The sequence below is a fragment of the Plutella xylostella genome, chromosome Z (genome assembly GCF_932276165.1).
Source record: "Plutella xylostella chromosome Z, ilPluXylo3.1, whole genome shotgun sequence".
Lineage (NCBI taxonomy): Eukaryota > Metazoa > Arthropoda > Insecta > Lepidoptera > Plutellidae > Plutella > Plutella xylostella.
This window is the reverse complement of record NC_064012.1, coordinates 454,987-482,086: the sequence shown is the minus strand read 5'-3', so window position 1 is coordinate 482,086 and position 27,100 is coordinate 454,987. Positions and strand designations below refer to the sequence as shown.

Below are 27,100 nucleotides of genomic sequence, written 5' to 3'. Positions count from 1 at the left end.
ATTATTATATAAATACATAATCAGCAAAAAATAATACTCATCAATGGTCATAATTATAATTTTGAGAGTTTGGTTTTGTTTAACAATAACTTTAAAATAAATAACAAGTAATTAGAGGTAATATTAATGACAAACTGATCTGTCCCTTTTTTGGATACTGTGGGTGTACAATGTACATGTGTAAGCGTTTTACTTGTACAATATCATACATTAGCACTACTCAGGAATGTACGTTACCATGCGCTACATTTATGGGGAATGTGGAGTTGCTATATAGTCCACTTTTTTCGAGAAAGATACTCAAAATGCATTTTTTTTACTAACTGTGACAACGTTGTCTCTTTTCCTACTCCCGGCCACACCACCTATTTTACTTTTACTCATTCCAACATGACTTACCCTTAATAAATTCAGTCAGATAAATTTCCTTCAAACAATTTTACATCGAGGTTATTTTGTACTAAAAGAGCAATAACTTTTTTGTTAATTTAAACAATAGCAACGTTTCATACCATTTTGAAAACTGCATTAAATGAGCAATCTTTTCAAATAAGGTGCCAGGTTTGCGTGGTATATTTTTTTTACAGTATGTAGAGTCAAAGTTGTTTATAAGAAAATACGATTACCTTTTATGACTTTGAAAACCGTGTTTTTTTTTAACATACAGCATTACTCGATATTTTTTTTGACTGCGATCTATAGCATGGCTATACAGGGTGATGCAACACCAAACAAATTCTAACAATATGGATTTTTGTACCGGCGGCACGCAAAAAGCTGATCCAAGGTGTCGATTTTCAGCAAATTTATAAAAGTGTCAATATCTCGAAAATTATCGAGTTTTTACTAAGGTCATATTGTGATATTCTGGCCTCTTATGAGCTGACCTATCAGCCCTTTAAGGGATGACGTTGACTTTTGGGACACCCTGTATATGTATTAGTTATGCACACAATAAATGTTTGATTTTAGTATAATTATCTATGTATGGATCTTTGTTTGAACCGTAATAAACCATTAAAAAATAATGATGTATATTAATAATTAAAGTCAGAAATTAGAGGACACGTATTGTCAACAATAGTTAGGAAATACGACATTGTGGCAAACAATGCGACCCGGAATGTACCCAAAATAGAAAATAATTGGCACCGTTTTCCGAATCCCAGGCCAAATATTGGAGGTACTACGAATAGGAAAAAGTGTGCAAAGGAGAAAATAATTATAAATCAATATCTCTGGACGAAAACACATTACCGGGGTGCGATCGGGGGCATTTTTTCACTCATTTTGGGGCGCGGCGGATTGAAACATAGGTATACTGTAGGTATCCGTTATGTCATTATGTCTAATTAGGACACTGTAAATACCTACTTATATAATTATAGCCACTGTAGTTGAGCGGCTTAGCTTAAAAACTGTGCGATTGGTGATAAAAGCACAATTTTTTACCATGATTTGAGGACACTACTGAGATCATTCTAAAATGTGAATGGATGGATAGGATCAGTGTAACCTACGAATGATTAAATATTTAATTCATGCTTTCATGATCAAGCGTACGCTTAGGTATCTCTACTACTGTTTAGTACTACTGTTTAGTATATACTACTAAGTCTATGGTTCTTTCACACTTTTTGAACTTCTTTGGATTTATTCTTTTTGTACCGTTTACAACATTATTTCCCCATTTTTTCGCAATGTTTCATTTTACTTCTTCAAGTAAAAGAAACTTGCATAATTTAGAGTATTACAGTAGGACCTTGCAGTTCAATTTCCTCTGTTAAGCCCTTGATATTACGGTCGGCTATCTCGGTCGGGCAATTGTAGGAGTTCGCCCTTAAAAGCGGGTTTTTTTATCGGTGTAATTAACCGCGGTTGGCTTATTGGGCTAAAATTATGATTAATTTCAGTTTGAAAGCGCCTTAGTATTATTTGTGTCAGCGTGCGTTGTCGATAGTTTTATGAACTTACAATTGGAGCTTTTTTTTCAAAATAGACATAAATATTTTAAAAATAAAATAATAAAATGTCAGTAAACACATACAATTGCATTGCAGTTAGCGAGATACAGAGATCTAAATTTTATAAGTATTTTAAAAAAATTATAAAGTCTTGCTTAATGGCTGCTTTTAAACCATAGAATAACAAGTAGTACTCTTTATTCTATGGTATAAACCCATCTGACCCAATTTCGTGAGGAATTGGTTGAAAACTTCGAAAAATCCGCCAATAGCGCACAGAACAGCCTAACTGCATTGCGCGAATACTTCCCAAATACAAAATACTCAGCCGATTACATTGCTGAATCTGAAAAACGCCTCAGGTCAAACATTGCTGAATGCAATATTCGCTTCACGCTTTTGTGTCCGTATCACGGTAGGATATAGGTACTTTTACCGATAACAAATTACCTACTACCTACCGTGTACAGTGAGTTTCATTAGTAGCTATTCACTTTTGCACCTTGTCCAACTCACAAATCGCTTAATCATTCATTCAAATATAGATTTTTTTACAAGATACTAAAGTGTACCTATAGTTAATAATGAAGCAGATTGTACTCGTACCTAGTTTACAGCAACAAATGGAGCAACATCTGGTATAGAGCGGTGAAGCACAAGTATTTTTTAAACTACCTATGTAGGTACTTATAGAAAATAAAAGTGGCCCGACTAAATCTAAGATTTGCAGCAAACGGTACCTCAATAGTAGATCTGATTACTGACTGCCCCGAGTAAATTAGGACACTACTTTACGTGGTTATTGGCCAAGTATGAATAACAATGTTTTTGCGGAATCGAGCAAGAACGCAGTTAATCCCCACGGGGTTCCTAAAGCGCGGGCCGCGGCCATGTTTCTCCGCAAAATGTACATGAATAGTTATAGGATGCTATGGATAAAATCTACATGATGTAAAATAAAACATATCGCCGGAAATTTAATTATTTTATTATTTATTTTTTAATCGATCTCCTATGCAAAATTGTTGTAAGTGTCTTTGAACACCCTGTAAAACCCAGCACCTCGTGAGCCGATTGATTTTATTTCACCGAAGCTCGCCGTTAACGACGTTGATAAAATGGAAGAAACTGCTGCTAGCATTAAGTTCGCCTTTGTGCAATTTACTTTGTGCAATAAATAATTTAATAATAATAATAATAAAAGTTACTATTTCGCAATTCGCTATAAACACGGTGATGTACTGGTGGAACTTGCATTAAAATATTATAATATATTAAGTCTCCAAAGATGCCAAACTGATAGTATAGTTACGATTATTTATCTATTTGAACCAGTTAGCTCAGCTCAGGCATCGAAATACAAAACACTAAACTTATAAGTGCCCCGCAAACTGACAACAATCGGAGCTCCTGCATTAACCGTTAACGAGTGTTTTTGTTCATCCGAGACTCGCAGTTAATCGGAACCGCCACGGGGTTACTCCACCTTGTGAACAGTTAATACCACTTTATGTCATTGTTTTAAAATACCGATTACATGACAGCAGTGAAGCGAGCACCGGATTCAAAAATATTTTCGAATCTACACGAAGGGTCACTTTTACCAAACGCTAAACGTATTTAAATCAAATTTTAAATTCATTTTGTACTAACTGACAGACGTATGACAGGCTACTAAATACGTTTAGCGTTTGGTGAAGTTCCACCTTACATATGGGAAAAACAAATGTCACTTTTGGAACTAACTTTGCCTTATATTTTGACAGTGACAGTTGACGATACGCAACGTAAACGGAGGTTTCGAATCCTGTGCTCGCGCCTCAGCTCTCATTGGTTCGTTGTTGTGAATCTAGAGTACGCCGCCTGGGCCGTGGCTGTAAATATCGGTTCTTGTTGCCTCGCGTTTTGTTCTTATCGCCGACCAAAACAGATGTTATGAGTTTCCTATGTGCATGTGTTGGAAATCATCAATCATGTCTCAGCGCCTATTCTTTTATGCCACCGTTTTTCAGTTCACAAGGAAAATTAATAAGGAACCTAAACTACCAATGTGCTATCTAACTACCTAACGACATTAAAAACCGCCGATATTCAACATTAAAAGTTGCATAACTTTTGAACGGCTACGGTGATTTCGATAAAATATGGCAAAGAACACTCGGAGTAACATTACCTATGTAAAAAAAAGATCTAGACGAATTGAAAACCTCCTCCTTTTTTGAAATCGTTTAAAAAATACAAAACAAAATCGGTTCAGCCGTTTGACGTTTGACCACATTCACGTGCACAGACACACTTACATTAAACTTAAAACACCTTTTTCCTCAAGTGTTAAAAATAAATCTAGTTATGAAAGTTTTGATCAGCTCTAGAAGGTACTCACCATTGACATTGGTGGCCAGTTTGAGGTGATGCGGGTACTTCTCGACCATGCGCTGGATGACGTCGATCTGCTCCAGGGTCAGCTGGACGGCGTCCTTGTTCTGAGCTCCGCACGGCACGAACGCAGACCAGAACTGAAACAAATGTTATAATAAATAAATAAATATGTGGGGACATATCACACACGGCCATCCGACCCCAAGCTAGGCAGAACCTGTGTTATGGATGTCGGACAGCTGATATATCTACATAAATACATAGATAGATACATATGAAATATAAATATCAACACCCAAGACCCGAGTACAAATATCTGTCTTTAAACAAATATCTGGCCCAGCCGGGAATCGAACCCGGGATCTACGGCATAGCAGTCAGGGTCACTAACCACTACACCACTCGGCCGTCAAATGTGGATTAGCTTAGTCAAAGGGTAAGACTAGGGATCTAGGGATGGATGGAATGTGAAGTCGAGGCATAGGGAGACAAACAACGAGCGTCTATTATAGTGACCATAAAGTCTCAATTTCCCCGATTATCAATTATTGTAGATCGCGATCTTTTTATGCATCACTTTATTGTAGATTGATAGATTACCTAACCAATGCTTGACATTATTTATATCGTAGGCGATCTCTACAAGGGACATAACATATTTGTTGCCTAGTAGGTACTCGGCTTAAATGGGCTTTCAGGTGTTCTAGATATCAACAAAGAAAAATAAAACAAAGAGCCAATATAAACTCAAAGCCACAAACACTTTAATCAAAGGTAAAAGCAGAGCAAGACGCGTACTATAATTTTTTTAATTAAAGTCAGTACAGCCAGCAAAGACAAAACTTGGACAAACGACGGCCGGATCTGAGAGCGCAGTTTATTAATGAAGTTGTTTAGCGCCGAGATCAACACAGTTTGCACGCGGCTGCTGACGCTACTGCAAAATGGCTTCACCAGATTTAAAAGTAGGTACTTAATAATAATAATAAATTATTATTATAATTCAATTCATTTTTTAAGACCTTCAGTGCTAAGTTCACTTAAGTATCCTAAGTAACCATTAGATGAAACCAAAAAGAACACTGGATTATGGAAGGAAAGTATATTTTTGCAGCGTAGGATTAGCTCTGACATCGACAGAGCGAGTTTTTAGAATCTAAACTAAGCTACTTAGAGAGCTGCGGGTTTTTTGTGCTTATTATGAAGCATTTTTTGCATCATATAAAATAAGTTAATGGCTGTGTTTCAGACTTAAGGGAGAGGTAGCAACTGTGAGATAAAATATTAATTTTGTTTTAACTTTTATCCGGTTCCGGAGAATCCCGACTTTGTGCAACAGTCATCTAAAACTTCAGAAGTAGGTACGTATTTATAGGTAATGCTGGTAATTTCATAATTAATAATGTGAGAACATTGTGCCGAGTACACGGAAATTTTAACATCAATATTTGTGTCGACTCGTGTTTTTAAACAGAATATCATAATGAGACATGAATAATATTAATAAATTTAATTTCCGTACAAATAATTGGTGATTTAAAACCTTTTTGCTAAGTGCAATGGAGTGTTGTTCACTCATGTGAGCATGTTAACATCATGTGTCTGAAATTTTCACGCTTCTAGAACTCTGAAAACACATTCACGGGAGAAAATTCTCCTGTTTAAATGACGAACAGTCAGCACGGATCAGCTTTATGACTGTTTAAAATCTATTAATTATTTATCAATAACTTTACTAATGCTTTGTAGAATGGTGGTTGACTCATTATCTTGACAATCAACAAAATACCTAATACACTCACGGGCAATGAATAGTTCCGTTCACAAAATGCCGACACCAAACGACCGCAATTTTTTAAAACATTTAATTTGAAATTTGATAAAATTATTACCGTTTTTAGTTGGTAATATCCTGATGCTCTGTTAAATGTACTTCAATGTTGCAGAAGTCATCATTAAGCTAGCTTTTTCCGTTTAGGAGTAATTTGGTGCTTTTCGCAGTGGAACCTTTTCATTGCTCGTGAGTATAGTAAAATTATAGGTTGAAGAAATATCTTTAGCTCTATTCTACATGCTAGATGCTTCTCCATCCGAGTTTTTATGTCTTTATCAAGAGACAAAAAAGCTTTTATGGAGATTAAAAATTATGTTAAATACTACCACATTGACATATATTTCTTTTGAAATCATTGACCTACCACAAAAACTAAAGTCTAATCTTTTGTCTCAGATACTAAATTGACAAGTGAAAACTTCACTTGTCAATTTAGATGCGAGGTAAAAGAATAGACTTTAGACAAAGATTTAACATCAAACAGATGACCAGCGCTCGGCTGCCACTGCATTGAAATATATCGTGTTATACATCGGGTTAAACTTATTTGCAGTAAGTATTTTGTACCGTAAATAGGAGTATGTTAAAAGGATTACATTCTTAGGCACCCGGACGAATTGCCCCTCATAATTTAAGTAACAACTGAAGTATGCCAAAATATTAAACAAAGAAAATATGTGTTCCGTATGAATTTTATTTTAATGAGTGGAATGTGTGCCGGTCTTGTCTCCGGCTGCATTTAATTATTTAATTATGATCTCGTCGCGTCGCCGCCGCGCGTCACGTTAATAATATGAGAGCACTGGAGGGTTACTCTACATATTCTGACAAAAAAATTACTAACGAGAGCTGTCGTGCAAACGGCACGTTTAATACAAAGAGATTGGGTCGTGGTTCGCGCAGCAGCGCTCCAAAACTTACTAAATTTTTCGTCACATAGAGTGAGCCCCCGAGCTTGGAACAGAATAGAGTACGACACTCATGAATAGAGACTACTTCTAAACCAGCGGGGGAAGAAATGGTTGATATACCTACGTTTAGGAATATGATTCAAAACTATACTCAACTCCTCGTATTTGCAGACTGGCATTTCTGGCTTCAGTATTCGTGATGCCTCCTCTTAAGTAATCTTTGGTCGCGTGAAGCCGCCAGCTCGAGGGGTCACTCCGAACAAACAAGAATTGTCATGCAATCGGCACGCTTAATACAATGAAATAGTGTCAAAAGCGCTGCACACATCTCGATAAACAAAACTGCAGCGCTAGGCTCTGCCTCGTTGTATTAAGCGTTAAGCGCACTGACTGCGTGAGAATTCTCGTTCATTCGTTCGTGGATTTAGAGAGTGGCCCCCAGAACATCGAACATTATTACCGGCGCTATTAGTTTTCCCTCCATTGTTGAACACATTGTGCGGCGGCTTCCTCATGGACTCGCCGTGAAAAGACATCGGTTCTTACAATACAGCTGAATAAAACTTTATTGCAGCGTGCTCTAGATAAAATACACGGATATTTTTACAGAAAAAATAAATAATAAATAAATTATTATTATTCCTTAAGAAAATCTATGACTACGAGTATTTACTCTGAGGAGGCAACTTATAGTAGTCCACTTCTAGACAACGTCTTTGCAAGACACGCTATTAGGTATAGTGAATGCGATCATTCTTGGCATCTTGTCTGTTCACCGCCCGGTCTCTAGATGGAGGTCGTCCATGTATTATGTGCTCTCACTCATGTATGTCAGTCAAAATAATTGCTTCTACTAGACTAATTACTTACCTACAAATTTTATAAAATACTCGAGGTGGAACGCTGTTGCTAATTGCTCGAAAGTATAATTATTTAGTACTGCCGTAGGTACTCAGAGACATTCGTTAAACTTAATGATTACTCAAAAATATTAAATAACGTCTATATATCAATACTTCAACATCTTTTAGTACGTCAGGTCTCTCATATTATTTGTGAAATATTCAATATATGAGTGGAAATTGCCGCCAGGTTTGATTATCCAGCCGACAAATTGCCGCGCGACAGAAATGAAAAGTGAGAGAAAAACGAGTAGATTGAAGCGGGCGCGGCGGCGTGTGCGGCCACCCTTACGTCATGTCGCGATCGTGTGCGGCCACCCTTACACCATGCCGCGATCGGCTGCATCCCCACTGGAGAATCTCTTTTATACAGGGTTGGCAAAAGTGGTATAGTCAGCCGAAAAGTAGATGACTCAGGGGGTCATTATGTACAACTCTTGTTGTATGACTTTTGGAAATTAATGAAAAAAAAAATACGAAGTACCTACCCATAGTTAAATATAAATATATTTTTGTTGTGGATTTCCGAAAGACATAGCCTAAAAATCATCTGTTTTTGGCTAACTGTATACGCTTTTTTCCCATACTCTACAGGTATCACAAGGGATATTGTGATATTTTAATGAAAGGCTAAAAAGTGTCTGTACTCGTATATTCTATCCCAGGGAAGTCGCGGATAAAAAGCACTTCGCCCGCGCCACCGCGTCCATTATCCACATACGCAAAAAACTCACACCGTCCCTCCGTAAAAGATACGTGTAACGCAATTACCTATCTCTATCACACTTTATATTATAAATAAAGGCGAGAGTTTGTGACACTGTAATATTGGTTGCTCTTTTATGCAAAAACTACTGAACGGATTTGTGTAGATTAAACTTTGCAGTGATAGTGCTTAACCTCAGAATAAAACTCAGGGATTTTTGACCTGGAATGCTGACGGTAAAACTTTAAAGACGAAGTGGAGGTAGGTATCGATACATAAAAATAAATCGTGGTCACAGATATTACTAAGAAACAAACTGCCTCCCTAAGCTTCGACCACCACGCTGGTAAACTGCGGGTTAGTGGGATTACACATATAGATGATAATAAATGAACTAACTCATTTGCACGATAGGTACATAAAGTCTGATTTGGACCCGCACATCTATCGAAAGACATGGACGGGACGCTTCCCCGACTGAGTTACCATCGCTCTAATAAGTTAGTAATGGGTTAGTAATATATTTTATTTTTATACGAGATCGTTTTAATAACCGTTTTAATGTTCACTTGAAGCGAATATAATTCTAATGAAAAGCCGCACTTGCGCGGACAATCCAAACTGTTCTCGAAAGTAAATATTTTACGACTCCCACCGCTTTTTGAGTTGCCCGCATAGATAGCATCTACTTTAGCGGTGCAGTCGGCAAGCGGACTCCGACTGATTAAATCCTCAATCTCCTTGGTATGAAGAGGTACTTAATATTCCAGCTCGGTTCTCCGTTTATTACCTTCTAGTTTGCGACCGAGGGAGCACGCTGGTCGGACTGCACTGTGCATTGGACATTGATGCTTGGTTAGAGCGGAGGTATTGTGTTCCGAGGGCCCGGTGCGGTTGTTGCACTGCCCGGGAAGTGTAAACTAAAGGGGAATTTGTGTTTCGCGGCGCAGCTACTGCTCCAATGGTGACCAAAAGCACCACTAGGCCCTCTGATCACTAATTATATTCGGGTTATATTATTTCTTACTAATAAATGGTATCTGCTGGATATCGAATGCTTTCAGTATATTGCAATTTTCGTAATTCTCATTTTCTGTAGTGACTGCCTGTTAGATTGCAATGGGTTCCATTGCATTTCGCCTTAACTTATATATTTACCAACTTACGTATAAGTCAAATAAAAAAGTATCCTATCCCAGTGAAAATAAGTTTTATCTTAAAAGTCACCAGATATTTAAGAAGAAGAATATTTATTCGATTCGTATACGTACAAGCTCGACATTCAAATAACTTGCATACACTTCGTATTTATTATAAAATCGTAAGCCCTAAGGGGGACATATATTTATTTTGCTTTCTGAACATTTAGCTTTCCTTGTCACACACACACACACACACACACACATACTCTCGTAATATGCTGGAGCTCGTCGGCACGATCCATTAGCGACCCAATTGTTACCCGCCAAAAAGGGCAAGCGCGCAATTGACTGACAATTCCACATTTATATCTGAGCGACCGTTGAAATGTTAAATTACTTTATATTTTTACAACATATTGAAGTATGTATGGACAAATTCTGTGTTAAAGTGTGTGTGCATTTATTGTCCTATTTTTATTTAAAATCTTAGAATGGGTCTAAAACAAGCGGTTTTTTTTATTTTATTAAACAGCACCTTCCTTACGCTTTCAGAGTTTGTCATACAAAGAAAGTTCATATTTCAGTTCCACGGCTGTACACGAAGGTAATCTGACTGACTAATAGAGTATAAATAGTTTTTTAACAGATAGTACTTAACTAATGTGCCTAAATAGTATGAAAATATCTACCACTCATGCTAGATACGGTTATTGAAACACGCAGCACGTAGAATAAACTATGAACATCACATTAAAGTCTAGTTTCGGCCAAACTCCCGTGGTACAGCAAAGCCTGTCGAGGCCGATATATTGTCATTAAATCTAATCCCTTTGCTGCACAGATGGCTCTTCGGCTGGCGGTTGGTAATCTGTTTCGTTTGATGATCGGTAATTCTGCTGTGGGCGGCCATATCGGTTTCATCTATCAGCGAGATTCGTCAAAGAGCTTCAAGCTCTCGGCGGCCGGCTCGTCCACCATTTTGAATAATCTAAACGTGACATCCGCAGAAGCCTATTGGACGTTATATGGAAAGATGATAGATCGGTGAAGAGTATGCCTACCTGAATAAATCATAAACGTAAAATAGTAGTATTATAAAACGCAGTCTAAAGATTGTCATTGAGAAAGATTGTATAACTAACACTCATAATAGATTAGAGTTCAGACTGTTTTTTATGATGGAGTAATAACGTGCCTCAAGAAAGTGGAACGGTGGTTAAAATGGTTTGTTTGCGTATTACACTCATAAAGAAAGACTGAAAGTTCACAGTTTTATATTGATCTGCGAGAAGGTGTGTTTGGTGGAAGGACACAAGAAACACCGTTTTTCCATAATGTTTCGTAGATATTATTTTGAATGGTATTTAACTTTCATGTTTCTTGTAAGTTACTGGAAGTTTATTGTACTTTAAGTTTAAGTTTATTGTAAGTTTGAATGGAATTTAACTTTTATATTTATTGTTAGTAATACTTAAAAAACCGTATGTCCTTCGTTCAGAAATTTATGACCGTTTATATTACGTGGTATTTTATTAGGTACATATAATAAAAGAGTCACCAACATCCAAAAAATAGTTTAAGTTTAAATAGTTGCACCGAAATTATAATCCTTTTGCTCTGTCTTCGTTGGCTTTCTCTTTACTGAAATACTGAAATACTCATTTATTCATAAATCAATAATTTATAAGTCAAAGGAAAAATATATGGTACTTATATGAGTACGTATTACAAAAAATGTCACAGTAAAAAAAGCATCATTCACATTATATTTCAATGTCAAATTAATAAATTCATACTATCAATGTCAAATAAATTAAATTAATACAGTATTATTGATAGATGTCAAGTTAATTACAATTAATACAATTTATCGCCATAATAATAATAAATATAATAAATCAATATAGGTACAATATTTGTACGAAAATATATCAAATCAAGGAATGGCTTTCACAGTCTGAAAGTATTCGTTAGTTGTATAGCATGCCATACCAACCAGTAGCTTTTTTAACTTAGAAATGAATATGGACTCACTAGGCACACTTTTTATTTCGTCAGGGAAAGAGTTGTACACCTTGGGAACAAGAGTAAGGAGACACTTTCACGCTTGTTTGCAAATATTAAGTATTTTTAGTTAAGCTACTTAAAAGGCTAAAAGAACTTAACATTCTAGCTAGACTAAACGCTGCAGCCGCGCAACAAAAGTAAAAAAAGCCTTTTAAAATTCACGCTTCAGCTAAGTGTCGGCGTATAAAAGCAAAGTGTCACACTGTGATGTAAACAATAATTGCATTAGAGGGTGTCACGTCGAGCGCCGCTGTGTCAGTGTGTGAGTGTGACGGGCTCAAAGTTAACACCACTTATTTAGTTCAGCGATAAAAAGCGCTCGCTCCAAATGTGACGAAAATGTATTGAGCCGTGAAATGCCACAGCCGATGCATGACATCGCGCCCAATGGCTTGCGCCTAATGGTTTCTGTTACTTCCTTATTTTATTTAAATAAACACATGACATTATTGACATTACCTAGATTCAGCCTTTTATTTGTGACTTTGTTAGGACCGTAACAGTAGCTCTATATTAAAGTTTAGTGAATGATACTTATAGTTAGTAACGAAATATGAATGTATGCCTGAGTTTTACCTGACCTATGTTTTACTAGAGATATAGTTAGCTTCATTAGTACTTTGTCAAACTCGTTAAACATCGTCGGTCAGTTTGGACCCAGGTTACAAAAGAATAAAGCTTTATGACTATGAAATTAAGCTGACAATACTGCTACGAGCTTACGAGCTACAATATACTACGGCGTAGCTATATTTGCTACGAAACCTCGTAGCAAAGTTGCTACGAAATCTTGTAGCGCATTTGCTACGATAACAATTCATTATAGATTTCTATTGTTTATCAAAGCAGATTTGGGTCGATTTGTAGTACTTATTAAAATTGTCGATACAAATATTAGCTTTTAAGCAGTTATTTATTTCTGTATCACTAACGCAAAAGATAAATAAAATTGCTTCGGAAACTTTTTATCTTAAAATCGGGTTTTAGTTTCGTATTTTCTAACTAGGTACTTATTCTAAAAGTTTTATATTTTCGTGTAACAATATTGCTGAATAAAACCATTGTAGCTAATCTAATAATAAAGAATTATTAAATTATACTGTTGAAAGGAAAATTACAAAGACGGATAGAAGGCACGAGTCTAATACAATTTATAACAATTTTAAGTTGTACAGATTGTTACAAAAGTGGCATAGTAATCCGAAATGGGGTAATTACGGATTTAAGCACTTTTTCGAAGTCATTTCGACGAAAAAGTATTGCTACCAAGCAAATTTCGACTAACACACTCTGCTTAATTCATACGAAAGGTAAGAAAGAAAATAAATATACGGATTCTATTACGTATGTAGTTTGCAATATACAGGACTGCATTAATATAATATACCTATAGGTTTGTAGAAAAATAAGAGTTTAAATTCGCTGAAAAGTCGACCTGTGCGCTTATTCATATTGTACAATTCAGTTCCACGACACTAACAGTTACGGGAATGTTTGCTTTTATTTTCCTATAAAAATTTACAAAATGGATAGTAATCTATTTTTAAATTCACACTATTATTATTTTTTTCATTCGGAAGTATTTAAAATTTTAGCCGAGTAAAAGTTCCATTTGGCTGCTAGGTATATATTCGCTCTTAATATCTCTTAGTTTATTAAAAGTTACCCAACTGACCCTTATAAATGAACCACCCTGTGTAAGGCCCATTTACTAACACTCCTGTTTGTCGTATATCTCTGTTACCGGGTGCTAACTGCTAATACAGCCTTCTTTTTTGTTTACGAGCCAAAGATAACCCTCGATAGATTGTCTAAGTTGGAGTAAGAAATATCTTCTGCTAGATGTTGTATTTAGGTTGTCTTATTTATTTATTTATTTATTTATTTATTTACACTGGAACACCAGCAGCTTATACAACTAACATATTTAAGACAGATATTAAAATTATAATTTCGTTGTACAAGCCAAATTCATTATCTTAACTAAAAAGTTTGAAAATTCCTACACATCGAGATAGTTATGTATATCTCTTATTTTAATATTATTTTTCACTGTAACAAATTAAAATGAAAAGGTGATTAATTTCCAGTGCGATGTTATGATTCCATAAGAATTTTCCAATTCTCTTATCTTTCTACTTTTTTATCCTGAACCAGAAAACAGAAAACTTCATAGGTGGTTATTAATTAAGCTATAATAATATTAAACGTATAAAAATAATAATATTTCACGGTAACAATCACACGTTACGAAATTGTGTTCACTTTAACTGATTAAAATTCTATATCAAAATTCAATCGCACTAAGTTGTTGTTTAGTTTGCAGCAGAAATATTTGTACCTCTAACTGCACAGCGAAGCAGAACCCGACGAAACCTCATACAAGTTTTTAGACAATACAAAAGACATAACCACTACAAACACAACATCCGCAGAAACTGACCGAGCGACGACCGCAGTCGATCCAACTGCGAAACGATTCCGAGCGAAATCAAAACACAGAAGTGGATTCCGAATCAGAACTTTGTCTCACCTATGTATGTTTCTGGTCAATGGAGCACCGGTCGTGGGGGGAAGGACACGCCGGGGGGGAGGGGGGTGGTCCCTGCCCCGGCACGGATCGCCCAAGGCCGCCCCATGCCTGGGCGGTTTGCGCCCAAATCCGGCCCAACTTCGGTCCGCATTTGATTGAACCCGATGTTTCTTACGCAACCTTAAATTGAATTCCGATGGGAAAATTATAACACGTCCTGTTTCGGACGGTACAGGTGCGTTAATATTTTATTTAGCTCTTGTGGAAATTGGCTGCGGTGAAGATAGTAAAGAAGCTGGTAGCGGGTGTAGGTGCGGATAAGGAATGAATATTTGATGCGGCGGCGGCGGCGGCGGCGGCGGCGGCTGTCAGTGCCTCGGACCGGGCGAGGACGCTACAAGTTTACTTGCTTTCGGCACGTGTTGCTACTTGCAAAAGGAAAATTGTTTTTAAACCCCAAATTAAAGTAGATTAATAATAAGTTTGGATCATTTATTGTCCATTGTCTGACTGTTTCAATGAGATTACGTGATTTGATTACCTTACTTTGAAGCGCAGTTGGCTGTGTACATAGATCTGATACCAAAAATAATTATACACTACACTACTATCAATTAGTCTGTTTGGAATATCTATTTAGAAAACAATACAGACGATACCTTAAGAGCTGTAAAGCGGTTATCAATTAAACGGAAAATTACTAATAGCTTGAAACATCACAAGCGGGCAGCACTCGCACTTGCATTCACACTCGTACAATAATCACTTAGTTGGTAATAAACCCGTGAACGGCTCTGCTCCGCGGTACTGCGGGCGTTAATTCGCTCCCCCGGGCTCCGTGCAAGCCTCGAGCCTCGTACGTTATTGCCCGATCTCTGGAGGGTTGTTCTGCGCGAGCTATTGCGAAGAAGCCAGCAAAGGAAAATGAGTACTACAATAATTTTATAGGACGAGAATGCGCAAGAATTTATTGATTTATAATAAATTTTGTGTAACATAACACGAGCTTGTTTTCGTACAGGGTACGCTGTGTTATATTATAAACTAAAGGGCTATGTTCCTCACAAACTCAGAACCAGCTGACTAACCAAATATAAATAAAACTCACAACTGACAGGAGGGCCCCACTGTGCCTCGATTGGACACAAACCAAGACTTCTATCAAAGGTTTTCTCTGTCAGAAAAATATTTTATTCACAAGCCGGCCCCGGCTACGCCTCATAATGCGGTTGGTGAAGTTATTGCAAGTGAAATCAAATATACTGAAAAATCAAAGAAATCACTGACAAAATAATGTCGAGGCCAAATTACCCCAACTATTAAACATTTAATTTAGAATTTGATCAAAATATTTACTTTCTTAGTTGGTAATATTATTCTGATGCGCTGTTAAATGTAGACGGCGGCGGCATTCTCTCTCTCTCAGCCTTCCGTAGTCCACTGTTGGACATAGGCCTCTCCTAACGATCGCCACCCCAAACGGTCACCCGCCATCTGCATCCAGCGGCTTCCCGCTACCTTCCGCAGATCATCAGACCAACGGGTTGGGGGGCGACCGACACGCCGTTTGCCGACACGGGGTCTCATTAAGCGGCGGCGGCGGCATTAAGCTCTTCTTATTCTTTTGGGAGTAATTTGGTGCTATTGTCACTGGAGCTTTTTCATTGCTCGTGAGAGTAACAATGTTGATATTAGCAACTTGAAGATCGCGTTGTTCCGGAGTATTTGAGCTCGAAGTACGTTATCAACTCCCCTTTGTCTCATTACGCGCGTTCCAGTATTAACAAATCATTTTCCCGGAATTTTTGACAACAGCTCGCATAGGGGTTATCTGTTTACTTTCGTAATTACAATCCACGAATATGGTTCGTTTAGTAACAAAAGGAACCGGAAATGAGAGGAAATATTTTAGGCTTTCAATTAAACCATGAGAGTAACAAGTTTAATTTGATTTAATAATAATCACGATTCAATTAACGCTTAATTGAGCAACATGAAAACTGTTCTCTCGTTAATATTGTGAACTGTAATCCATTTACGGTACAGAAAGATTTCCATGGTTATATTATTAGATTTGCTTAAATTACCCTTTTAGCTTTAATTATTTATATTTTAGTTTGAAAAAAGAACTTTGTAATCCAACGCCCACTACTGAGTACGTCTTATCCCGACGCCTACAAGTCTCCGATTGTCTGCCCTTCAGTATAATTCCAGCATTTATCTTGATTAAGGTTCTTTCAATTCAAAAATTTTACTTCAGACCTTCAGACTGCTGTGTAAAAATATACCTACATAATTGAATAATAAGACACTATCATTAGTAAAAAAAAGGTTCATTACCCTCCTGAAGTCTAGTGTAAAGTCTAGGCCAAACGTTAGTCAACCAAAAAGCACCGGCCAGGAACATTAATAATAATATGTGGGGACATCTCACACACGGGCATCCGACCCCAAGCTAGACAGAGCCTGTAAATATTGGCAACGTACCTCGTATATTTTGCCAACCGGTGAAACGAGAGAAATACTGGCATTGCCCATTTTCCGACGACTTAATAATACTTTTAGGCAATTCTCATATTTACACAGAATTCTAAAGCAGTTCCTGACAACAAATATTTAGGGATCACAACTACCTACATTGCAGTGTTAATTTTTTTGTTGTTGGCTGTACAGCGATTAATAATTATCTCAACATCTATAAGAAGCAAATTGGTGTTCTAAAATAGGTAAGTAAAACCGATAATTAAGTGCCTAGTACAATTAGTAGATACATTAAAATCTAGGATGACTGGTACCTACCAGTGTTACTGGTAAAATTTCGTAGACTTTTGTTTCTTTTATAAATAAATATCATTATTTCTTCTTAATTTTCTACAGATAAACAATGTCAACTGAATCAAATTCTCATTTCACAGTAAAGCCATCTCCAAACAAAAAAGAAGAACGACTTTCACAGAATAAATTTTTGTTTGATCCCGCTCTTTGCGTTTGCTTTCAAATCAAGGAATACAATTCTCCCGGGAAAATACCAACGGTATGGTAATCCCTTTCGTGTCATAGCAAAACAAGAGGCATTTCAATTTAATTTCCTCAGTTTCAATAAAAGAAATCATTTGAAATTCATAACGTCGAGAAATATCTCATAGAAAATTGCAGAGCGGCGCAATAGTGCAACGTGATTGGAAAGAATTTCCAATAATACTTATTAGGGCTAAGTGTAGGTATATACTTAGATATATCATTAAAAATTAACTTTTGTTTAAAATATTAATCTTCACAATTAAATACTCTATTGACATTTGTAATAGGCCTCATTTCCGAGACAAACGCAACAATAAGGAGGGTCCTGATTGGTCGGAGCGCCGAGGCTGATTAAATTGGCTATCGTCAGCTACGGCGCCTTATTCCGAGCATGTTCGTACTGTCGGCGAGTGAGTCACAAAATGTATAAGTTATTATCGAGTAAGATGCGTGTCCTGCATCGGGGACCGGCGGGATATTACGTGCCCTCGGGGAATACTAACAGCACGGGACTACTCTACAAACTAAATGCCATCTCGGCCACAGCAGTCTGCAAATGCTAACAATAACCGCAATCCGACCGAAACCTAAACCGAAGTCGCCCAGTTACATAATCATGCTGTCTGGAACTTTGTCTTCGTGTATTAAAATATTTGTATAAGGTAAGTAAGTAGTTTTTTTAGCACCATCCTGTTGCATTTTACATTATGTAGCCACACTAGCCACATCCAGACATAAATGTGGAAACAGAAACTGAAGTCTCAAGTATTGACAGATGCAGCGACGTCTACTCGGTACACCTTAGCTTCTTATACTAATGTGATTGGCTGGGACGGGTGCCAGAACAAATGACGGTTGATGTAGCCCCGCGCCGCCGGCCTGGGCCCCCGGGACGCCGTCGCCGCCGCTCTCAGGAACCTCTCAAGTTACTCCGTCGGACAAGTTCCTGGCCGCCCGTATCGCTACTACAACGAATAAATAAACAAACAGCTTCATGAGTACTCCACTTTATTCGAGGAGGTCGTCTGCGTCTCTGGTACGTAAATGATGCTTGTAGTTTATTATTCCGTAGCTAGTTGATGTCATAGTCTGAGTAGCTAGACAATATAGTTGCTTTTTCAAGTGCTTTAGGCACTTGACTATAAATAACCAGAGATATAAATAAAGTCAGAACGAAACTGTTGGGCATATCTCAATGAGGCTTTTTAGCTCTTATGTGGTCGGCATGTGCATAATTTCATGAAATTTATTAAATATTTAAATGCATATACGTATACTTTGGGGAGAATACGATGTAAAATGGGAAGCCAATTACTTATCATCGTGTGAATGTAAGTATTACTGAACGAGAAATTCACCATTTACCGCGAAACCAGAGAACAAAACATTTCATTTTCAGTAATTATTATAATTAATGTTTGTACACGAAAACAACGTACCTACATTGTTAAAATTACAAACGAGAAAATTGAACATGAGTTTTTTTTACGTTTTACCGTTGAACTGGATGAATGAAAATGTAGCATCCGGGAAATTCACAAACAATAACTCACACAACGAGAAATAACAATGCGATCGAACGTTGTTGATAAATATTTGTACATCTGTGAGAATATATCGATCAACCAGTACGCGTTGTTCAAAATATTGGCCGGGTCTGCAGGTACGCCGCGCAATATTGAAGTGCACTAAAAGAAGATTTCTTGGTCAGTGGAGTGTCTACTCGTATTCCATTATCTGTAGAAAAATAAATAAAAATTGAACGGACGAGTACGATATACGTATACTTGTTTTCTTGAAATACATCACTCCATTTCTGATATTGCAGTTTATTGGAAAGCTAACATTATCTTAGTTGGGAGATCGGGAGATGAGGGTGAACGGTTTTAGCAATTTATCTGTAATTCTTTCGATCACGAAATATAACTAAAAAACATTACCCTCCACCTTCGGCAGTCGGGAAATGACTATGCCTCTAAATATGCCAACCCCAGGAGCGCCTTAACTTTGTCCTCAGCATTCCTTATCCAGCCACTACCTCTAGGGCCGGAGGGCGAACTGGACTATAATATTCAAGAACCCATACAGGGTAAAAATCTATAAATTAACTTCCCGTTGGCAAATCTTACTTACCCGGCATACTGAACCACCTACCCTGTACATGTATAGTACACAAACATTGCATACCTACAAACGTTCCGCAGCTCAACCCCTCCACAACATCTTACCTCCACATACCTATGTAAGTATGTACATACTATAGCTACTTGTATTGTGAAGTCGTTTCGCAAGTGACTTCAAAAGGCGGATTACAAGGCACGAACCCAACCTGTTGCTATCAGGTATGCGAGAATATTGATTCTCATGCCTCCAGCCTCTTACTCATTGACCCAATAAATATATGTTGATTCGTACGCATTTCGCAAGCTTTTAGAAACATATTTTTAGATCATGCCAGTATTTTTCGTTTTGGAAGCCTTTCTCAACCGCTCACCTTTTGAGTTGAGTGTTAGAATTAATTGCAAGATGGTCATTATAATTATTATTATTCAGTTAGATATGACTCGTACTTTAAACTTAATTTATAAACTCAACAAAATCAAGCTACAAATGCTGGTTAGCGAAGAATCATTATATACCTACCATGCACTTCAAAACGACGATGGTTTTAAATTCACAAAATTTTATATAGTTTATTTGGGTAGTTTATGAAACCAAAATGGCTTTTAATTATATTAAACGTTTCCTGAAAGATTTGCTTGTGACTAAGGAAAAGTTACAACATGTTATTTTTATACTTGTGTTGAAACGCTCTTTTTGATTTTAATTTTACAGCACAACTGAAATACTAAAGTGTTAAAGAGCTCGCGACAGTTTCACATTGGCAAAGGCAGATGTGATTAGTTATTTTCAATCAAAAGTAAGATGCAAATGATACCAATAAGTCCTACTAGTCAATACGAATCATTCAAGCCTAAACACGAGGTAGTTGCTATATACCGTTGAGGAGTTCCCTTGACTGCCTTCCGTTTCCATCATCAGATCAGCTCAAGGTCACCATCATATTTTTTGTTATAAGAAGTATATTTATGTTCTAAATTTCATTAGAATCGGTTAATAGATGCCGAAAATGGAAATTCATACCCTGTTTTTACCCCTTTACCCACCCTTGGGGGTGGAATAAAATTCTGAAAAAAATGGGACCATCCACTGAGCTCAACCCAATGCAACAAAAAAAGATTTTTTAAAATCGGTCTATAAATGGCGGAGTAATCGGTGAACATACATAAAAAAAAAACAAACATACAGACGAATTGAGAACCTCCTCCTTTTTTCGAAGTTGGTTAAAAATATTGATTTTCATCAGTTTGAAATTAAATATATTGTATCATAAATGTGGTAAAATCATTATAGAAGCAATGTAAAGTTCAAGTGAGAATAGTACTAAATTACTCCTAAACGGAAAAGGCTAGCTTAATGAAGCCATCTGCAATCTTGAAATTATTGAAGTACATTTAACAGCGTATCCGAATATTGCCAACCAAAAAGTGAAAATTGTAGGTAGGTTAGGTAGGTATTACATTTATAAAAAAAATGTAAGTACCTATAAATTTACTGTCGGAATTTTTCCATTGGTAGTAAAAGTATAGACAAAAACACTCTTAAAGATCTTAGAAAAGATACTAAAGTAGGTGCTCGGAGAATTCCGTTCTTATCTGTATTTGTTATCGTTGTGTCGTTGCCAAATACCAAATGTATTTCTGTATATGGATTGGTGGAACTCATAATTTTATCTTAGGATATTTTTTATATCCATATTTTATGTCAGGTCAAGGATATCGACAGGGATCGTCAAACGTATGTTAAAATACCATCTAAGGTTTATGATAGAATGGTACGAGTAATAGTATTATTATAGTCGTATTATCTATGTAAATATTATTTCCGGAGTAGCAACGAGCTATTTATCCTTTGTCCGGCAGAGTAGTATCGGCCGATGATACTCGGGCTCTCAGGTACGAGTTGGAGGCGTGCGACAAACGACAATGGTAACGACGCGACGTGTCGTCGCTACGCGTCGATGAAGTCCTGATTTCCAACCAGTCGGGTTGAAAAGTCGCAGATGAAAACAGTATAAGTATAGTTAAGAAACTTTCTTGCTTTGTCGTCTGTTGCTAGTTTCATGTTGCTGGGGTCAGAATGTACCCATACGGAGACTTGGAAGCCTATAGTCTCGTTGCACCATTGTAGGTTGTTGACACAGACGTCTTTTATATACTAGACACCACAAATGCACGCGTGAAATTCTATGAAAACCATTCGTGCCAATTTTTCAACTGATTGCTGGACGGAACTAAATGTATGAACAAAAGTTGAGATATGCTCAACCTTTTGACTCGTTTTTGGCACACACGGGGATATCGTGTGTGACATGATGATGACGTACCTGTGCGCCCACCATGCCCTCGCGCATGCGCGGCAGGTCAGTGTGCGAGTACTTGGAGATGGACCAGGGCTCCACGCGCGTCAGGTCCTGGTCCAGCTCGAACTCGTTGATCTGGTTGCGGAGGAACTTGCGGATGTTCCACGGCAGGTCGTTGTGTCTGTGGACAGAGAGGTGGTATTACAATGTGTAAGGCTGGAGCTGCATTCACTGACAAATACTGTAAAACTCCACGAATAGGATACCGTACTATACGGTATCAGAACTAGTTCTCTTTGGATGAGGAAGCCTAAGAATTATTTGTGATGATCCTTGATAAATGGTAAACGGTAATTCAAAGTCAGGCGATAAGCTGTTGGAATGTTGGTCATAAAGGGTGTTTTTGACGTCACTGAGCCACAAATCATCACAAATGGCAAACAAAGGATCATAAACATTGGCTCTAACCACCAATTATTATTTATAAGGGTTTCCCCTTTGATAACTTTGACAATACAGCGAAATAACTTTAATAAAATGGCGCACGGAGAGAAAAATAAAAGTAAGAGCAGCAACAAAGCCGCAGTCTTGCAATAAAATATATAGAGAGCCGTAAGTCAGGGGTATTGCACGTTACATTACATAGTTGTGACATCCTTTGTGCTGCTCAGAGCGGCGCCGGGGGCCCGGGGGCCCGGGGGCCGGGGACGCGACATGCCGCACTACGGGGGAACTGAGACCCACTCTGTTTGTCACTCAATACGAAGACATTATTTTTACGGATGGCATTTGGTACTACATATTTATACTATTATAGTGTCCTCACTTTGCCACACTGATTGGTTTTCAAGGGTCAACGTGTACTCGTCTATGTAAGACATTATCATATTATGGCCCGGTAATGTGACAGAAAAAGTTGATACCTAGCACACCAAGATAGGTTATGCATAGCGTTTATGATTCAACGATCCTCTATGTTAAGTACTGAAACCAACAGAATTCGAACATATATTATGTGGGTAAGTAAGTACTCAAATGCATTTAGCTCAAAAACTGTACTTATACACAATTCAATTCGGTAAAATTGTGCTTATACACAATTCAATTCGGTATTGGCTGTAGTGACTTAAATGATAAATAAAATACATAATAATAAATACATGCGATTAATCCATGACGAACGGCATCCAATATTCATTACCTCACTGCAACTAGATTTACATGAAAATTCGATGTGATTTCGCACTTGACCGTTTGTTTTATAAAATACAATCAGGGAACGATGGAATATTTTTGTTTCATAGATTGTTCCTTTATTTTCTGCCGGCACAATGGGAGTATTTCGTTTTTATCGCCGGTTAGTCGGTCTGGTGGAATATCCGCAACTTTATTTCTCGCGATAAAAAGTGGCCGAGAAGCGCTTGGCATTGAGTCAAGGTTCCTGCGAGCCTCTGAGCCGACAAGAAGGGAACTAGACGGGTTTATTACATGGAAAATATATCCAAATCTTTACCTAAATAAAGCGATAAAATTTTGTTCATTAAATTTAAATGAACCTGCAATTAAAAATAAATCTAATTTTTTCCATTGGGCTGTGCTTCGTCTAATGTTTTTTCCGACTGAATTCAGAAGTATCCGGTAGGTTCCGCTGGGGTGGGTCAACTCCAGAATATTTTGAACAACGATGTCTATAAAGTTTATAGCCATTTTATGTTTATAGTATAAACATAAAAAGTACTATAAATATATTTATTACTACATATACCTGTATCGAAACAAAAAGACGTGCAAAACAATTTTACACTGAACACCGGTGCAGCGGAAGAAGACAAAAAAGGATAACTGTAGACAATACGTGTCAATACAACGCGCGTCCTGGCGCCCACACGTGGAACAGCAGTGGCCATTTCTCTCAGCGCCGCGGACAGCAAGACAGATTCGTCCCGGCGGCTGTCGAGCGCACATTTCAAACATGCACCATTCGCCAAACTTACTTGATTTATTTTGCCCATAACTTTGCGAATTAAAGGCTTACTCTGGCGCTGCGAAGCATACTGTCTGATGCTGACATCTATCTTGATTACTTTTCAACCTAACAGCTATCAAACAAACTGAAGATTAAACAATGACAGAGCTGCGAGAAATTATAACCATCATCAGACGCAAAGTTCACACTTTTAAGCTGCAGACTTATATATTCAAGGAACTCAGACTTATAATATGTTCAACTATGTAGAAACTCTCGATTAGGAAAACCCTGTCCATTTGTTATAGTTCTTGGATGTAACGGTCAAAAACGCTATAAAATAAAATAGATAGAGCCTACATCGTAGTTTTGAATGATATGTAAGCTCGGTTAAGTGTAATTGTATATATCGGGGTACTACATCGCTCTTTCCGTCCAGAGTTGCGAGATGACACAGTGAGGTCCAACACGAGTTATATCGATCTTGTCAGGAGCCCATCGCTTATCGTCCTGTCACAGGGCAGTGTCATCTATCTTTCACACCTTTAATTCAAATTTGCCATAATTAGGCAATTAATTTCATTAATTATGTGCGCGCGAAGTGTGTTGTTTCACGTCCGCGGATTTACATTTCACAAGCTGGAACACTGCCGGCGGTTTTAATGAGGATAATTCAATTTAACGACCCTGTGAAAGTTTTATTAGATTAAAATAGAGTCATCGCCATCCCAACCAACCAACTTAGAAGACTGGAAAAAATGATTATAAGATCCGAGTAAGTAGGTCCAAGAGCCTAATAAGCATAGTGTTACCGATAGGTAATCTCAGACAAATTACGTCACTACATAGTTCCTGCCATCACTGGTTCTGATAAGTTTGTGACCGTGATAGTTATTCTCCGTTGCCCGTGGGTGAACACACCGCCTTGCAGTGTATTCCCTATAATATTGAGAATATTATGGCAAGGTGAGTCCGAGCTTGGTAGCATGGTGATCCGTTCTCCGGTTTCGTCGTGCAACGGGAGTTTCACCAGAGTCACCTTTGCACTAAATAAAAGAGCTGTCGTAATAAAAGTAATACATGAATATTTATACTGCTCATATTTTAAATTTAGAATAAGGTAATATTTAGATTTTGTTTTATAATCTCGCCCGTTATCTAATTAATATTAATTTAAACTATACGTTACTGCCCTCTGACCCTTGGGACCTACGACCTCAGATAGGCTAGTAGTGACTAGATGATGTATTGTTAGGCAGAAACGGACCGCCGCCGCCGTCGGCTACTATTTATCACATTGTTTTTGTGATGATTTATGGTAATTCTTGACTGTGTCTGAGTTTGGATCATAATTATGCTAAATAGGTAATAATACCTGCTTACCCGCCCTATTACCCTTGGATTAGCATAGTGCTCAGATCATAAAGCACGATTAGTTTAGACTACTTCCCACGGGTAGGGTCCATTAGGGAGCATCTTATTCCGAAGAGTCAATAATAGATCGCCGACGCCGAGTGGGTGCCATAAAATACTGCTTTAAACACACTTTTCAACATTTCACTTCGCCCACTCTATAAAATGGAAAATTTACTTTCAACCTCGATATCCAAGAATTGTCCCGAACGTTTATGTTACAGTCATTTTAACCATTGGCCAAAATGTAGGTATCATTGTTATAAGTTTAACAAGTGTACACACAATGATTTATTTAAATTATTCAATATAAAATATAACCATCATAGTTAAATTAACATGTAATTGTAAGTATTTATTTTATGTTGTGTCCTATAATGTTAAACGACTGCGATATTTTTTTAACATTCTTCTTCTTATAGTGCCTCTCCATCATTGGAGGTTGGCAGTCAGCTCTTTGCAGCGCTCTCTATTCCTGGCTGTTTTAAAGATTTCTTCCACGGTTTTTTTACATTATACATCGGAAATTCTTAATAAACTTCCAGCCAATTCATACGATAAATAATTAAAATAAAGTTAACTGAAATGTAGCTTCTAGTTTTCATTAATTAAATATCAATATTGAAACTGTATAAATCATATTACGCCGAATTAATTACGGTTCTTTTCAAGCAGATGAATTTAATGGAAACCAATTGGAATGAGCTATCAGTATTAAATTAAAAGGTCGTTATTTCTAAGTATTCCAAAAAATATATTAACTACAGTCATTATTACTTTTGTTTCAAACCATTCAATTATTGAAATACCTATATTAATAATAAAAATAATAATTTTGTTTGTACAACTTTACTTTACAAAAGTGCATGCTACAAAAGTCATCATCAGCCTATAGCAATCCACTGCTGCCATGCTGGACGTAGGCCGTTCCCAAAGCACGCTACTGTATGCGATCTATAGCTTTCCGCATCCGATCATTACCAGCCACCTTTCGCAGAGCGTCACTCCATCTAGCCGCAGGGCTACCTACACGGTAACTTTAGTTGTCTGTAGGATCACTTTATCAGCATTGCGATTCTGTAAAATCAGACATCTCACTTCGATCTTCATTCTCCCTTCACCTTTCACTGTGTATATGTCATCTCATACATTATTTGTCAAAATCTCGAAATTCGATGTGTCAATTTGAAAACTCACTCCGGATTCAGAATCGAGTTTTTGCAATTAGCTTTATAGAATCGCACTGCTGTCCATTGCATGTGATTTTGATTGTCATCCTATATGTGACGACTCACCCGTCGATCAGCGGCACCTCCTCGAGGATCTGCTTGGCGATCTCGAGGCGCTCGCGGTCGTAGGATGCGGCGGCCACGACGGCCGTCAGCGCCAGGAGGCTCCACGTGAGCACTCGGCGCATGGTGCCGGCGCGCATCGTGACGCGGTACACTGCTCCTGGGGACAACAGCCCGGTTAGGTCACTTGGGGTGCAGAACAGGGCTCCAAGTCTGCTAAGGAATGGCGGCACAGTTGTGTGTCGGCAGCATGGGTTTCGCACTGTAGGTATTCATTATCTGCGTTTTAGGAAAAATTTATTGCTACTTTTTTAAAGAACTAACCTTAATAAACAGTAATAAGACAGTGTTAAGTGTTTCATATTGCACTACTGGGACTCACTAACAAAGAGAAAACAGAAACCCAAAGTCGGAAGACCATTCAGACGACACAGCATTGAGCCGCCATTCATTAGCAGACTAGAGGCCCAGGACCCTCTGTGATGACGTGGAGAAAACTTGGAGTGCAAGGTGCATCCTTGAATGACGTAGCAATAGGTTGAAGTTG

The 27,100-nt window shown here is 37.6% G+C and overlaps 1 protein-coding gene across 1 annotated transcript in view; it reads right to left on the bottom strand.

Annotated features, from left to right (window-relative positions):
- The window catches only part of LOC105384567 (dipeptidase 1), a 69,078-nt gene that overhangs the window by 22,358 nt on the left and 19,620 nt on the right, over positions 1–27,100 (bottom strand). Inside the window, exons 2-4 of the mRNA XM_048632585.1 lie at positions 26,557–26,713; positions 21,907–22,063; positions 4,348–4,480 (exon numbers count right to left, since the gene is read on the bottom strand). Coding sequence (XP_048488542.1) covers positions 4,348–4,480; positions 21,907–22,063; positions 26,557–26,713 — 447 coding nt within the window. The remainder of the gene's footprint in view (positions 1–4,347; positions 4,481–21,906; positions 22,064–26,556; positions 26,714–27,100) is intronic.